General features: G+C 39.4%; 1 protein-coding gene across 1 annotated transcript in view; it reads left to right on the top strand.

Annotated features, from left to right (window-relative positions):
* Positions 1–17,349, top strand: part of PCNX2 (pecanex homolog 2) — a 340,225-nt gene that overhangs the window by 174,474 nt on the left and 148,402 nt on the right. The window contains exon 21 of the mRNA XM_003797465.1: positions 15,709–15,850. Within this exon, the coding sequence (XP_003797513.1) occupies positions 15,709–15,850 (142 nt within the window). The remainder of the gene's footprint in view (positions 1–15,708; positions 15,851–17,349) is intronic.

Below are 17,349 nucleotides of genomic sequence, written 5' to 3'. Positions count from 1 at the left end.
AAGCCATAGGCACCACCCTACCAGACTTAAGGATATTTCAAGTCCGCTGTGATCAAAACAGCATGGTATTGGCACAAAAATAGAGACATCTTATAGCCATCTGATCTTTGATAAACCAAACAAAAGCACACGTTTCCCCATTTCCATTTCCTGGGGAATGGAATCTCTATTTAATAAATGATGTTGGGAGAACTGGATGACCACATGTATAAAAGACTGAAGCTGGACCTATACCTTTCAACACTTACAAAAATTGATTTAAGAGGGATAAAATATTTAAATATAAGGCATAAAATGATAAAAATCCTAGAATAAGTTGTAAGAAAAAATCTTGGATATTGATCTGGGCAAAGATCTTATGAAGAAGTCTTCCATGGCAATTACAACAACAAGAAATATAAACAAACCAGACTTAATCAAACTGAAAAGCTTCTGCACAGGTAAGGACACAATAATCAAACAAATGGACAACCTTCAGAATGAGAAAAGGTATTTGCATGTTATGACTCTGACAAAGGTTTGATAACAATGATCTGTAGAGAACTTGAATTAATCAACAACAACAACAACAACAACAAAAACCCCAAAGAATCCTATATATTGCTGGACAAGAGATATGAATAGAACTTTCTCTGAGGAAGATAGAGAATGACTAATAAACATATTAAAAAATGCTAATCATCCCTAATCTTCAGAAAAATGCAAATGAAAACCACCCTGAGATATCATCTAACTCCAGTAAGATTAATTAACCCACATCACAAAATCCCAAACCTCCAGATGCTGGCGTGGATGTGGAGAGAGGGGAACACTTTTACAGTGTTGCTGGGACTGCAAACTCATAAGGCCTTTTTGGAAAGAAGCATGGAGAATCCACAAAGAAGTCAAATTAGATCTCCATTTGACCCTGCAATTCCGCTACTAGGCATCTGCCTAGAAGAAAAAAAAAATTACTTTGTCATAAAAGCATTTGCCCTACATTGCTTACTGGAGCTCCATTTACAATCTCCATGATGTGGAAATAACCTAAATGCCCACCAGCCTAGGAGTGGATTAACAAACTGTGGTATATGGTATACTATTGGTAACCATGGTATATTATTAGCTATTACAAAAAGAGATGTAGACTTTATATCTTTTGTATTAATCTGGATGGAGTTGGAACACATCCTTCTTAGTAAAGTATCACAAGAATGGAAAGGCAAATATCCAATGAACTCAATTTTAGTATGAAGCCAGTAGATGATCTAATCATGTACACATAGGATAAAAGCTCATTTCCATTCAAGTTGGGGGGAGAGGAGCAAGAAAAAGGGGAGAGGGAATGGGGAGTTTTGGGTGCTCCTGCTTAATGGACAGAAAGTAGGGCTGTATGGTACACCATTTGTGTGCAGGACACAAGAACAAGAGGGACTCTACCTAACAAATTCAAATATTGTGACCTGGTTGTTTGTACCCTCATGTTAACCTGAAGTAAAAAAATTAAAAACAGAGTTAGACTTTGTATCAAATGAATTTCCAGATGTATTAATGATTTAAAATGTTTTAGAAAATGAAGGAATAAAAAAACCAGAATAGCACAGTAAGAACATAAAGGCCATGTTATATAATTTTGGTTGGGAAAGAAACAGAATTTTGTGTGCATGATGCTTAAAAGAAACAAAGGAATGTTTTTATTCCTTGAAAATTGTAAACATTAATATACTGATTCCCTCATGTTGTTTTTTCCCCGCCTTGTATTTCTTTGAGAAGATTAGTATGATACTGTATCTGATGAGGTTTATTCATTCACTCAAAAATGTTGCTAGAATACCCATCACGTGCCAGGGGTTGTGTAGGGTTAGGCCCTTGGAGAGCATACCCTGTGAGAAACAGAATGCTCCCAGCAGAGGTCAACACTGTACCCCTAAAACAGGCTGGGCCCCCTGTGGGGAGGTACCTGCTTCTCCTCAGACTTTGCTCTACCAGGTGTCTTCTTCCATCAATGAAATTACTAATCAATCAATCAGGTGTGTTCCTTGACATTCACAATAGTCCAGGTCTGTAATGAGTGCTGACTGTGGTTGAGAGGGACGGTGCTAGCCCTGCCGGCTGGAGTTGCAGCCTTCTGGAGAGCTGGACGTTCACCATGCAGATTAAAGTACAATGAAGGAATGTATGGAGGGCAAAGAGGGAGGAAAACAAGGTCTTAATTTGGACCTGAGGGGGAAAGGAGGAGATGACACTTAGACTGAAGCCTGACAGATAAGTGAGGGGCAGCCCTCAAAGTGGAGGACGAAGATTCCAGGCATGGGAAGGAGGCACAGGGAGGCCTGAGTGAGTTTATTTAGGGAATGGAAAACTCACGGACCATGGGTTTATCCCAGGTGGAGTTCAAGAGCCTTAGGAGCAGGGTGATGTAGTTTCCCATACATTTTTGTTTGTTTGTTTCCTGTACATTTAAGATTGATTATCATGAATTCCCAATACTGATTCTGGAAGTGAAGCCTATTTCTAAAAAGTAAGCAACACGTATATGTGTCTTGCGGGAAAGAGGAGAGCAAGCAAACAAGCAGTTCTCTATAACAAGGGGGCGCTAGCAGCACAGATAGGTTAGTTGTGCTTTGCCGGGTCTCTCTGCCTTGGAGCCCTCAGGGGCGCCCAGGGCTGGTGATCTCCAGGCTCCCCACTGCAATGCCTGCCCCTCTGCAGCAGGAAGCCCAGTATCCTTGCAGCTTCAATCATAACTCCAGACCTAAATTGGCAAGGACTGTCTTCCCGCAGCTAAACACATCCTGTGAATGCCTGATTAACTCTTAATTATCGAGAAGAATTTATTTTAGTAGCATAAAGCTTCTAAATATAAAACACAGCCTGAGAACCCTTTAAGAAAATGTAAAGCTTCCGTCATCCTGAGTCATATATAAACTTATAAATGGTATAATTAATTTACATTCTTTTTCTCAAGGGCCTAATATTCCAGAGAAAAGAGAAATAATAATGCAAAAGTAATGTCTTTTTATGGCCTCTTTATGTATTCAGGATGTTAGAGAAGGGCAGTTATAAAATATCATTGCAAAGATTTTCTTTTTAACTTCATATGAACACTGAGACAATCTGGGTACTTAAGAAATATATTTATCGTTATTACACTTGCAGACTTTCTTTATTAGCTTTTAATGGTTGCTCTATAAGAAAGGATTAAATTTAATCTTTGAGAAATCAGAATTAGGGATTTAACACTTCCATTGAAAGCTTCTTCCTACGTTACTATTCTACCTCTGACCATAAACATTCAGTATTAATTTCATGTATCAGTTAAATGGGTTTCTTTAATCTAGACCAGAGGTTCTCAACTTTCCTAATGCAACGATATTTTCATTGTTACAAAGGGGTCGCGATCCACAGGTTGAGAACCACTGATCTAGATATTGAAGCATGTCATTAGAATAGATTACTGAGGTTGGTAGAATGATTCCAAGATAGATGAGAATTAAAGTGAAATTATTTTTTGTCAATATGCAGGATTAGCAGCACCTGATGTCAAAGGTTTGGACTTGGTGGTCTCTGGGATTTTCTCTCTGGTCTGTCATTTCTAGGTGTTTATTTTAACTCCCTTTCCACCCTCTTTCTTATCCTTGCTTTGGCTTAATGCTGTGTGGAACACCCCCAAGGAAAACCATGCCTTTACCTAAACATTTTTCCCTTGATAGACCTTGAGTACACCTGTGCCTGCTGGTGTCTACACACAGGGCACACGCATTTCTGGGCTCTCATTTGCAGAGTCAGAATTAGTCAGCAGAAGGCATATGATAGCTTTTATATCACACTTAGATGTCAGTGGTTCCACTTTCATTTCCCTTACAGCACCTTGGGTACTAAACTAGAGTGGAATTATGTAGCTTCTAACTCAGTCTTTTTTTTGTGACTGCAAGTGTGCTATTTAAAAAAATAGTAAAGACTTGTGTAACTTATGAATGAACTGGTTTCTGGTTCTCCACAAGTTCTTTTCCCCTTCAAAAGTCCAATTTAGAGATCCTTTATGCTATGTGGGTCATTATGAAAGTTTTGAGCACATAAAAATTAAGAAACCTAAAGTCCACATAGAGGAAAACAAATGAAGCCCTCCTAGCAACCGAGTAAGTTGCAACTTGCACAGGTGAATCAGAAAGGGCACTGTTGACTGTGTTTCTTAGAAATAAAATAACAGACCATAAAACAGTCTGTCTGAAAACTTTCATGGTGACCTAAGTCTCATCTTGCTTTTGCTCCTAACAGAAGACTCAGTTATCATCTCTAAAGATCCAGGGCGTTACACGGTCTCAATATATGTCGTCATGCCTGTGTTAATGCCATGCATGCCAACATCCTGTTCTAGAGTCAGACAACAGAATGGAGCTTACAACCCCAGTCTTCCTAAAGCCTAAATGTCTAAGGACTTGCCTTAAAGTTGTGTTTGTGATATGCAAGTGACCCTTTAACAACGTGAGTTGGAACTGCACGAGTCCACTTATACACAGATGGTTTTCCATAAAAGTTACACCGACTGTGCCCGCTTCTCCTGTCTCCCCAACCACCTTCTCCACCTCTGCCCCCACAGGCATCTAGACCACCCCTCCCTCTTTTCACCCTCTGCTCAAATTGAAGACAAGGAAGATAAAGACCTTTATAATGAGACATTTCTGCTTAACGAACAGTAAATGTATTTCTCTTCTTAGGATTTTCTTAAATAACATTTCCTTTTTTTCAGCTTACTTTATTGTAAGAATACAGTATGTAATACATAAAACATACTAAACATATGATAACTGACTGTTTATGTTGTTGGCAAGACTTCTGGTAAACAGTAGGCTATTAGTAGTTAAGATCATAGGAGTCAAAAATTAAACTTAAATTTTCAGCTGTGTGAGCATCAGTACCACTAACCCCCATGTGTTCAGGGTCCACTGTGGTTTCACACACTGATGTGCACACACATTCTAGGTAGCTCAGACAGTTAAAGTCTCACTGAACAAGTGATTTCCTTCTCAAATATTTGGAAAAGCATGGAGAGTGACTCCAGGGTGTATTAGTGGCTTCTGTTTTGTTTGAAATTTCATTGCTTTGTGTGTTTCTGGGATGAATAAACTCAAATTCTTACCTTTGTTATCATGATCTGCAATAAATCCTTATAGACTAAATGGAATTATGCCCCTCTGCTCAAACCAGTCTATCTCTGCTCACTGAAAAATATAATTTTCTAAAAGCAGATATGGCAGGCTGTTGTAAGTCTGGCTCACGCCCCCCCATCTCAATGGTGCCCCAGCTATGCTACAGTGATGAGTTGCTCAAATGTTTCTTTTAATTCCCATGTTTTTCTAACAGCACTGGGAAGATACTGGCTTATATTTCTCTTCATTTACCATTTTTGTGGGAATTCAGCTAAGGGTGTCATGTCTCTCTGAATTGGTGACAAATGTTGACAGAACTCTGTAAATGTATTTTTGTAAGCAGGCTGAATTACATTTGATGTGATGGCCTCAGTCTGACACTGCTGATCTCTTATAAATTGAGATCTCAGAAAACATAATTGCATATGAGAAGGAAACCTAACTGTAACTGATTGTACTTTGTTAGGTATTAAAATAGGAATGTTGCTTAATGTGCTATGGTTAGAGAGCTTTTTGTTTTGTAATCAAAAAAGTAATTCCAAGGGGCTGCCTTTTTTTAGTCCTTCTGTTCAATTTAATTACCCAGAATGTTCTCAACTACTAACAATGATAAGATAATGAATAGACATCTGCTGAACCCCAGTGCTCTGCCAGGCATTCTGCTAGATTTTTGAAGCCTAAACCAAGTAAGACGTAGTACCTACTCTTGAGAAACTCAGAATCTAGTGGGAGTTAATTTTTAAACAAATAATGACTCTGTTTGACATTTACTAAAATTGTAGAATTCATGATGTGCAATCATGGCTGAAGTCAAGAACATTCTTTAGTTCAAAACCAGGAGTAATGTAGATTAAGTGTCTTTTATCCCAAATGCTTGGGGCCAGAAGTGTTTCAGATTTTGGAATTTTTTGGATGTGGAATATGATCATTTCCTTTAAGTGTCATGTTGGTGCTCAAAAGTTTCAAATTTTGAAGTATTTTAGATTTCAGATTTTGAGATTTGGCATGCTTGATCTGCTGACACAGAACACTTGGCTCTGTGTCTGGCAGACACCTAGTGGGCACTTAGTATGTGGCCTTGTGCTGGCATACCCATGGTGGGATGTGGTGGGGTCTACCTGGAAACAGAGAGAAAGTGGGTGCATTGTTCCTAAAGAACTAAATAATTACAATGTCAATTAAAAGATACTCATCTTTATTGTCACCATGTACTAACAAGTCTGAACAGTGTCAGTGGTAAATTCTCCTCTCACCAGAATAGACGCGTAGGACATCCTGCCCCAGGCAGCCATTTTTACTCAATATATTCAGAACAGAGGGGCCAGGGGGTCCCTGAATCTTCAGACGGCAAATGCCAGGTCATGTACAAGGGTTAAGAGTTTCTTAAGCAGAAAATACTGGGGCACATTCTAGGAGTTCATGCACACATATAGAGGCATGTAAAACATCATGACTCACTGCAGGGCAGGTTGAAATATAAATTGTTTTTAATAAATGGTGGCACCTATCTTACACTGCACGTAGTGATCACTTCTAGAGGGTTTGCAGATCTAAATGTGAAAGATAAGTCAATAAACGTCTTGGAGTGTAGGAGAACATAGTCATGAAACACGGGAGAGGGTAGTCTTGATCTTTCTTTCCTTCTTTTTTTTTTTTTTTTTGAGACAGAGTCTCACTATGTCGCCCTTGAGACAGAGTCTTACTATGCCACCCATAGTTGTAACGCCACTATGAGTTCCGTGGCGTTACAACTCTTGGTCTTAAGTAATTCTCTTGCCTCAGCCTCCAAAGTAGCTGGGTGATCTTTCTCTCTTAAACACAAGGTTCTAACAAGAAAATCAAAGTGAGATGTTGGAACATGTTAAAATTATGCATTTCTTTTCTAAGAAAGATACTATTAAGTGAATGAAAGCAAACCATAAAATAGGATATTTTCTCAATACATACGATTACTGGATGAAGACTCATACTAAGGATGAATAAGAAACTCCAAAAAAATCAGTAAGGAAAACACATAATCCAATAGGAAAGACCCAGACAATAGATGTGAAGAACCACTTCACAAAAGTATATCCAAATGGCCAGTAAACATGTGAAAGTGCACTCAACTGCATTAGTCATCTGGGAAACAGAAAATCAAACTATAATATGACACCACTCTACACCCACCAGCATGGCAAAACTGGAGAGAAAATGTCTTGGCAAGGATGTGGAACAAATAAAAGGAACTCTTGCACTGTTTGTGGGAGTATAAATTGGCATGATACCTTTGCCAAATTGTTTGGCATTTATCTACTGAAGCTCTGTAAACACATCTAATAACCTAAGTTCCATACTTAGTTATGTCCTCCACATAAACATACATGTGTCTGCCAAAGGAAATATATAAGAATGCCTCCAGCAGCATTCTTCAGTACAGCAGAAAGTAGACACTAACCAAATGTCCATCAGCAGTAGACTGGGAAACTACATAAACTGCAGGTATTCACTTAAGGATACTATACGCCAAGACAATGAATGAACTACAGCTTCACACAGAAATGTTAACGAATCTCACAGACATACTGTTGAATGTAAGACACAAAAGAATAGCGCCTGGGGCTAGGCAGTGATTACCTTGTGGGCCAGTAACTGGAAGCAGGCATCGGAGGCCTTGATGGTGATTGCTAATGTAGGTGATGGGGACTCAGTTCTATGTGTAGGATTTGTGCATGTTTCTGTGCATAAAAAGTTAAATGAAAATGTTTTTTAAGATCTAGTATAGCTAATTCAGGTACCTATGCATCTATATAGTTCAATATAAGTATAAAAGGAAAGCCAAAAGGAAAAGGCTCCACAGAGTCACAAAGCAGCAGATTACGGAAAACCTTGTATGCCATGTTAAGGTGCTTGGAATATACAGGTAGGGACAGTGGTGAACTATTGAAGGCTACTCACAATAGAAGTACCCTGGCTAGCTTTGCATTTCAAATAGCTCTTTAATGGCAACAGGGCAGAAAACAGTTGGAGTGTAAAAAAGCTGGAGTTGAGGAGATCATTCATTTATTTAATCAACAAATACTAACTAACAGTGTCAACATCGGGGATACCAATAGTGACCAAGAGAACAAGGAGCTTGGACTATCCCAGGGAAAGCAGATGAAAAAGTAAGGTGTCACATTGAGATGTGTTTTATAAAGAGAAAACGAATTTGAGTAAAGAAATAGTGGAAGGGAGAGGCTGTAGACATGGAGGTCATATAGGTCACATGGAGTACCCCACCCCCACATGGAGGACGTGCTGCCTAAACAAGGGCAGGCCTGCACAGAGTGAGGGAGTGAGCCATGAAGTATGTGCAGAGGGGAGTCCAGCTGGGATGGACAGCAGGTGCAAAGCTTCTAAGAGGGAACAAACTTGGCATATTTAACATTCAAGGAGCATCACTAAGGCCAGCAGGCTGGATGACAGTAATGCAGAAAGTGACTAGACATGAGACAGGAAAGATAACAAGGTGCCAAATCACTTAGGGTAGTCTAAGATATGGATTAGACTTTTATTTTTTTCAATGAATAAGCTTTATTTTTTTGCACAGTGTTAAATTCAAAAAATAAAGAGAAAAGTAGAGAGTTACAATATGGCCAGTGACATCTCTCCACCTCCAGCAATTGGCAATTTGTCTAATTATGAACATCTTTCATTACTGGGGTATGCTGGTCACAATTGCTGAAAGAGTATTCATAGATTATAATGAGTTGAACTCCACAGTTTACATGAGGGGCCACTGTTTGCTTTGTATATATCCTATGGGTTATGATAAATGTAAAATGACTTATTTCTAGTATTACATTAATAGTGTCATACACAATAGTTTTGGGGGTTTTGGACTGATCCAAAACAACAGAAAAACTTTATTTAAGCGCATATATATTTAGGGGAGCATGTAAAAGGAGTTGAGCAATCAGGAGCTCAGTAATAGTTGGGAAGTTAATTCTAGGATTGGTGTTACCCAGGAAACAATGACAGTTTCACTAAGCCATAAAAACGTTAAAAACAAGGGAAAATCCTACTAATTGCCACTTTTTTTTCTTACGTGTAATTTCTCCTTGTGACTCCCTGCCCTAATTAATTAATTAATTATATTTCAGAATATTGTGGAGGTACACACGTTTTGTTGTTTGGTTGGCTTTTGTATATTTTAAGTTAAAGTTGTAAGTGTGCCCTTCACCCAGCAAGTGTCCTGTGTACTTGGTAGGTGAGTATTTACCCATCTCCTCCTCTCCCCTCCTACCTACTGGAATCTGTTGAGTTTTGCTTCCATATGTGCACATAAGTGTTTATGAACTAGTTCCAGTTTAGTATTGAGTACATGCAGTGTTTGTTTGTCATTCTTGTGATACTTCACTTAGGAGAATGGTCTCCAGTTCCATCCAGTTTGTTACAGAAGATACTAGGTCATCATTTTTTTTATGGCTGAGTAGTGGTATACAATTATAACATTTTATTAATCCATTCATGTATTTGTGGGCACTTGGGTTGTTTCTACGTATTTGGTATTGTGTGTTGTGCTTCTATAAACATTTGAGTGAAGGTATCTTTTTAATAAAATGTCTTTTTTTCCCTTTGAGTAAATACCTAGTAGTGGAATTGCTGGATCAAATAGTAGGTCTACTTTTAGTTCTTTGAGGTATAGCCATATGAGTTTATATAGAGGTTACTCGTTTGCAGTTCTACCAACAGTGAATGAGAGCACCTTTCTCTCTACATCCACACCAGCATCTGTTGTTTGGGAACTTTTTGATATGAGCCATTCTCACTGACGTTAGATGATATCTTACTGCAGTTTTGATTTGCCTTTCCCTAATTATTAAAGACATTGAGCATTTTGCATGTGTTTTAGGGCCATTAGTTTATCTTCATTTGAAAAGTTTCTATTCATGTCTTTTGCCCCCTTTCTAATGGGGTTGTTTGATATTTTCTTCCTGTTTTTCTTGAGTTCTTCGTAGATTCTGGTTATCAGCCCTTTATAATTTGTATGAAATGCAAATATTTTTTCCCATTCTGTAGGTTGTCTATCTGCTTTATTGATTGTGTCCTTGACGGTGCAGAAATTTTTACTTTTATCAGGTCCCATTTGTTTATTTTTGTTGTTGCTGTGATTGCTTTGGGGGTCTTTGTCATAAATTCTTTGCCTAAGTTAATACCTATAAGAGATTTTCCAACATTTTCTTCCAGTAGAATTTAGACTTTAGATTTTCTATACTTGAGGGATAAGAGGAGGCCAGATATCACAGCAGATACACATAGTTCTCAGTGGTTTAATACTGTAAAAGTGGTTTTATACCATAAAAGTATTATTCATGCAAAGTCCAATGGATGTGGTCTGCAGACTCTTCTAGTGACTTCCCCTTGCACAGTAGAGGGCCATAGTTACCTAGAAACCAGGTTCATTCCATCTTGCCGACCCATCATATTATAGTCTTAAAGTCCACTTTGAATCCTAACATTCTGAGCCAATAACTGAGGAAAGAAGAAGCCTAGTGGGTCATGCACTCTGCACTCAACCACCTCAGCCTGGAAGGGACACACATAGTGTCTATTATCATGTTTTGTCGGCAAGAATGAATTGCATGGTCCTCTTTGATGTAAGAAATAACCAAGAAATGTAGGCCCCATCTGGGTAGTGACACATCAGCTCTGCACCAAGGAAAGTGTGGCTTTTTGGATAGCAGCTGAATAAAACTGATTTGCCACAGGTTTTATTCTACTGCTGTCCAAAAAGTCACTTCAACCGAGGGTAGTAACAAAGTCTTAAAACTCCCACTGGCTGGAATTAACAAAGTCTTAAAATTCCCACTTAAATTGGAAGTGTTAAGGCACTAAAGAAAGCTAGTCTTAGGGAAGTTTCATCAGGCCAAGTAAGACATGACTGTGACTTGGGACCAGAGTGAGAGCATTGCAGGAAGAGAGATATGCTTGAATTTGGGATAGATTTTAAAGGTAGAGCCTATAAAATCTTATAAGTTGGATATGTAAGGTGTGAAAGAAAGAGTAAGGAAAGGATTTGGTATAGAAAATTAGGTGAATGGGTAGTTGCCACTTAATGAGATGGTGTTCAAATGGTACCTGCTTTTCAGATGTCTCCACCTCAATGATTGCCTCCCGTAATCATCCTATTTTACATCATAACTGACGTGAACTATCCCAGGAGGAGGGATGCTTTTCTTTCTACTCTCTTCTTTTGCATAGCATTCATCACCCATAATCTTCTAACATACTGTGTAATTTCCTTATTTATTATGTTGACCACTTATTGTCTCCTGTAAGTCTATGTGGGTCAGAATTGTGTATTAGGGACTATTAATTATCCTTTGTGTCTAAAAACTTGTTTGGCACATAACTGGGGTTCAGTAATGATTTGTGGAATAATGAACACTGGGAGAAGCAGGTTTAGGTGAAAGAGTATGGAGTGAAGGCCTTTGCCCAAGATGCTCTTAAGACATTCAAGAGATGTTGTAGAGAGTTGTGTACACGGATAGTGATTCCAGAAAGAGGTTGTAGATGGAAATATCATTTTTGGTAGTCATCAGCATATAATACTTAAAGCCATAGGGTTGATCTGATCATGTAGGGAGTTATCAGAAGGGAACAATTAGCTGGGTCTAACACTGCAGGAGGCTGAGTGAGATGAGAACTAAGATGGACCATTGCATGTGGTAATGGAGAGATCATTGTGAACTTAACTCTGATTAGAGTAGACTTAGAAAAGAAAGGAAGATAAGGTTCTTGAGAAACTAAGAATAGCCAATATATTTTTGAAAAGTTATTTAAAAAGGAGAGCAAAGAAATGGGAAGATACGTGGAAAATAAGCAGGATCCGAAAGGAAATGTAGGGCCCAGAGAGAGTCTTTTTTTTTTCTTTCTTCCTAGGATGGGAGATGTTAGAGCACATTTGTTTGCTAATGAGAATGATCCAATAAAGAGAAAAACCAGGCAATGCAGGAGAATGGGGGATAATTCAAAGAGAAAAGACCTCACATTGGTAAGAAGGAATGGGATCCAGGGAACACAAATGACATGGTTAAATGACAATTATAATTTTTTACAGAGAAGAGATTAAGAGTCTGAGCATCGAAGATAGAAAATAAGGATAGATACGCAAAGAGTAATAAGCCCATGGAATCAACACAATGTAATCCTGCCGTGTGAAGGGAGACCACCCAGAACAGTGGCTCTCCAGCTTGGGCACATCTCAGAATCACTTGCAGGACTTGTTAGAACATAGATTTTCTTGCCAGGCCCAACACACAGAATTTCTGGTTCAGTTGGTCCAGGAATTTATATTTTATAACACATTTGCAGAGGATACCCATAGCGCTGGCTCTTGTTTCTCAAAGTGTTGCCTGAGGTCCAGCGATATCCGCATCATCTGGCAGCTTGTTGGAAATGCAGAATGTCTGGCTCCACTCTACACCTGCTGGGACAGAGCCTGCACTTTACCAAGTCATTCACATGTGGAATTTTGAATCATTGATCTAGGACACGGTTTTCAGCCTTGCCCCCCCGGGTGACGCCGTTGTGCAGCTGTGAGTGAGATGAGCAGATTTCGCAAGACTCCAAGATATACTATTTGTGTGGCTAAGTGAATGGAAGAGTGTGTGAAGAGAAGGTGTGTCGAGGCTGACAGAGCTCAGTTTCTGACATGTTGTATTTGAGGTTCCTGTGGGACATCAGCTGAAGCTATTCAATGGAGTATTTAGGTCTGGGGTTTCGGAGAATGATGAGAGAGATTGGGTTACGGATTTGAGAGTCATCAGCATGGAAGTAATACTTGGAAAGTTAGGGATGTTGAAGACATCAGTCAAGAAAATGAGGAAAATAATGAAGAAGGAGAAGGAAAGTGAATGACCAGGGGTGCAGCAAGAGGAGCCCCCAGAGAAAATGGGAGGAGAGTGTTGTGAGAGACCTGAGCACAGCCCGGGCGGTGGAATGGGGAGGCATAGGGCAGAGAGAATTTTAAAAAGAAGGAAGGGGAATTGAAATTTTATACCTCAGGAAGGCCCAGTAAGAAATGCTGAGAAGCATCGGATTCTCCCCAGTCAGGAGGTCATCAGGGGCCTTGTCCTGTGTGGTTCAGGGCAGGGGTAGCCTCAAATGCCCAGGGGCAGAAGTTTCAGCGGTAAGTAGGGGATGTGGAATTGGGATCATCTGATATTGGCAAGCTTTCCAAGAAGCCTGGCTGTACAAAACAGCACGAGAGTGAGTCCTGGAAGGACATGCAGGCTGGAAGCTGAGTCTTTCACACAGAGGACAGTAGGATCTTGCTAATTGCCCTAGGAAAGAGCCGCCAGATGGCTGGATTATGGGATCTGGGGCCTCAGTGGGGTTCAGCCTAAGGAGGAATCAGAATGTAGATATGAATATAGATCGATTTGTGGGCGAGGGGATGAGACAGGGTGGGAGTTTGTGTCTCTGGATTCCATTTGCTCTAGGGGGTTTGGGAGGGGTCAGAGTCATTTGCTAGGAGGGAATAGAGGAAGGGTCTTGAAATTTTTTTTAAATTTTTATCTACTTTTACAAAAGATTAAAGTCCTTCAATTTATATGTAAAATGTATCATATGCCTAGATTTTATTAGTTATGTATAAAATTTATTCATTATGAAATAATACATTTCCAGATCTTTTCCAGAAAATATTACACGTTGTCCATTAAGAACGCCCAATGTTACATTTCTACCCAACATCCTTAATGTCTGAACCTTATTCTCCTCCCAGTCTTTTCCCCAGTTTCATTTGTCACGAAAATTTCTTGTTATTTTGGTCTTGATAATTTCTCATTGTACCTCTCTTTTATTAGTTGATTGTTAGGGTTTTTGTTCTTTTAATACTTTATTTACCATATTATGAATAACTTTTATTTTAACCATTCTCACCATTCCTACTCTACTGGAATGGATTCTTTTCAAGTAGGGTTTCCTACTTGAAACTTAGGTAGTTTTTGAGTTATAAAGATAATATATTCTTATATGGCAATTAAGCCATATAATGAAGAAATATAATGAAGAAAGTAAAAATGAATTTACTTATATAATGAAGAAAGTAAAATGAATGTTATAGCAATATAATGAAGAAAATAAATTATTGGTTTCCAGTCTTGTGAATGTGTGTTCGTGATGCTTCCTGAGATCCTTTATATAAAGTCCCAGCGAAGTCAGCTGGAAACATGTCATCTGCCGTCTAATCATGGATAAGAGATTTAGAGGGGAAAACCCATTTCATGAGTGTGAACGGTTTCTCTTTTGTGAGTTGTTCTTGTGCAACACAAATAATGTAAACATTACGTGGCTCTCTTTGTTTTTTTTTCTATTTCTGTAGGTTATTGGGGTATAGTTTTTTACTATACTAAAAATTTTTGAAGACAGTGATGTCAGAAGTGTGACAGAGTTGCCTTCCAGCTTTGCAGATTGATTATACTTTGAGACTTACTGCAGAGAGAATGGGGCCCACAGCAGACTGGTTCATTTGCCCAGCTCGCTGCAGGTGGCTTGGGGCCCACTGTAGTGGCCTCCCAGTTTCTGGCAGACAGAGAACATTGGCAGGGAATGAGATGGGCCTTGCTGAGGATCCTGGGTCTGAATCTGCTAGGCTGTCCTCGTGGAGGTGGGAAGCTGGGGAGAGGCCCCAGCTCTTGTTCTAGACCCTTGAGGCAGGGATGAAATGACATTTCTTGTCCCTGATAATGTGGTATAAGGAAGTGTGTGTTCTGAGCTGTTGCTACTCCTCAGAGAGAAAAGCTAGAGAGAGACAGATGGGTAAGAGGCCCTGCAAGCATGCATTCCACGTCCCCCCATCACCCACCATGAGGAGTAGAAGAGAGTGGGTCCCCTCCCTCCTAACAGACTGTATGGGTGGGTGAGACACAGAAAACTGAGGCTCAGGAGGACAGAGATAATAGTTCAAGGTCACACACTGGTTGGCAGAGCAAACTCAGCTTACTGACTTCAGACGTCGGTTAGCCCTCCATCTCTCCATGGGGCTTTCTTTGTTGTTCAAGCTCAGAAAAAATGTAATCGATTCATAGTGATTGAGGGTTGGGCATCAGCTGTCTCTTACTTGCTTATATTGTCCAGGGATTGGATTGTGATTTTAAACATTTAAAAGAGAGGGGAAAGCCCAGACATGAGACCCAGATACAGAAGTGAACCTAGCTTAAACCAACAGCCTGTAGAATTTTTTCCAACTCTTCATCCCTCACTTTCCACTCATACTTACTCTGAGCTGATTTGATGTTTTGTGACAGCTCATTTCATTGGTCCCAATAAATTATGTATGAACAAATCAATTGACTTGAAAAATTGGGATGCTGACTTATGTTACTATATACTTGTATATGTGTGTGTGTATGTATAATGTACAATTTATGTAGAAGCAAAGTTAAGAAATGCTGCTTGGAAAATTGGTATATCATGTCTAGTATGTGAAGTTCTTACTCAGAAACTTTTGAATTAAAAGCAAGGGGAGGATATTACTTGTTATTAGCTGTGCTTGAAAAAAAATACTTTGATCAATGGCTGTTCTAAGTAGTTTTTATATTTCTTTCAGATGTCGCCCATTTAATGTGGTTTGAAAGACTCTATGTTTGGCTTCAGTGTTTTGAAAAATATATCTTATACCCAGCAATAATTTTGAATGCCCTCACTATTGATGCATTTTCAATAAGCAATTACCGGAGACTTGGCACCCAGTAAGTGGATAATGGTTTATTCTCATAATGATTTGGGTCGCATTTTCAGTGAATTTTCCCTAATAGGATTCAGAAAAAGCCAACTTCTACCTACTATTATTTGCCATGTAAAAGTGAGCCACTCTTTTACTCAAACCTGCTAGAGCGAGGCAGTTACTGTACAGTGACCAGGTGCAGATGAAGTTAGTTTAGATCTGTTGGAAGTGATGTTGAGAATCATCCTGCAGAAGCTTAGTCAGTGAGCCTTAATAAGACGGAAGCACAGCGGGGACTGGGATTCCTGGCGTTCTTACCATCTCACTTAGAGCTTATGAACTGCCTCGTGTCATTTCATTTAGCAAATACTCTATCATTTGGTGCTTGGGGGAGGGGAAATTAATCACTGTCACTGCTCCCTCTGCATTTATCAAGTGGAGCCTCGTAATTTAAAAACTGGCACAGACACTTCATACTGTCAAGATGCCCATGTTTTTCAAAGCATTAACAATGGACAGTCGAGTTATTGGCTTCATATATTAAAATTAATTCTGAATTTACTCCCTGGATTTGTCATTCTGATGGAGGGTGTAAAAGAGATTCCTTTCCCAGATTTCACTGATTAGTTATGTTGCTTAAGCACCAGGTATCCTACTCAACCCTGATACATATACTAATTCAAGCCTGCTCTTCCTTTTAAGGTATGATGAGGACAAATTAATAAATTTTCACCAAAGATTCAAGAAGCTAAGATAAAAGGCACTTTAATACTCTGTTGGACTTTGGGTAGATTCACAGTCACACAAAGCAGACACTAAATGAAGTGACCCCCCCCCAAAAAAAATAAAACCTTTCTGTCTTTATTAGACTCTGTCTTTCTCCTGTTGGACCTATTTTGATTAGATGAGTGCAAGAATTCTACGTCCTTAAAATTCTAGACTTCAGATCTAAGGGCAAAAATTAATTTCAGTAGATTAAAAAAAATAAAAAAGAAAGCACGCTGTGGGACTTCAAACCACTCGCCCAGCTTTAGATGGGCCCCAGTCTTGGACACGGCTCTATACCTGACACTGTGACTTTTCAGTGGCTGGCACTCCCAGTGTGGTGTGGTGTTGGTTGACCCCCATGCTTACCTCCCAGAACAAGGTACATCCTCAATCTCCAAATGAGGGCACACAGTCAAAGCAAGAGCAGCAAAGAAAGTACCAGCGCTGTCCTGGGGATCCAGCCAAAGGGTTTTTAATTTCTCCCTCCCCAACTTCAGGACAAAGACCTCGAGCTACGCCTGCAGGTTCAGGCCAAGCTGTGTGGGAGAAGACAGATGCAAGGGGTGAGACTCCTGCTGAGTGAAATAAACAGTTCAGAGTGAGTCCAGTTGGAAGTAATATTACTCCAGACTCCCTGTGATTTTTTTTCCAGACACTAAAAGTCAGAAAAGAACCCCTTACCTTTATACTTCCAAGTAGTCTCAACTCCCAGATGATAACATCAGCCAGATTGACTCAGAACCCCAAACTGAAATT

This window comes from Otolemur garnettii, unplaced genomic scaffold (assembly GCF_000181295.1).
Source record: "Otolemur garnettii isolate 467f Iridium unplaced genomic scaffold, OtoGar3 scaffold00116, whole genome shotgun sequence".
In the NCBI taxonomy this organism is placed as follows: domain Eukaryota; kingdom Metazoa; phylum Chordata; class Mammalia; order Primates; family Galagidae; genus Otolemur; species Otolemur garnettii.
This window is presented reverse-complemented; position numbering and strand designations above follow the sequence as displayed.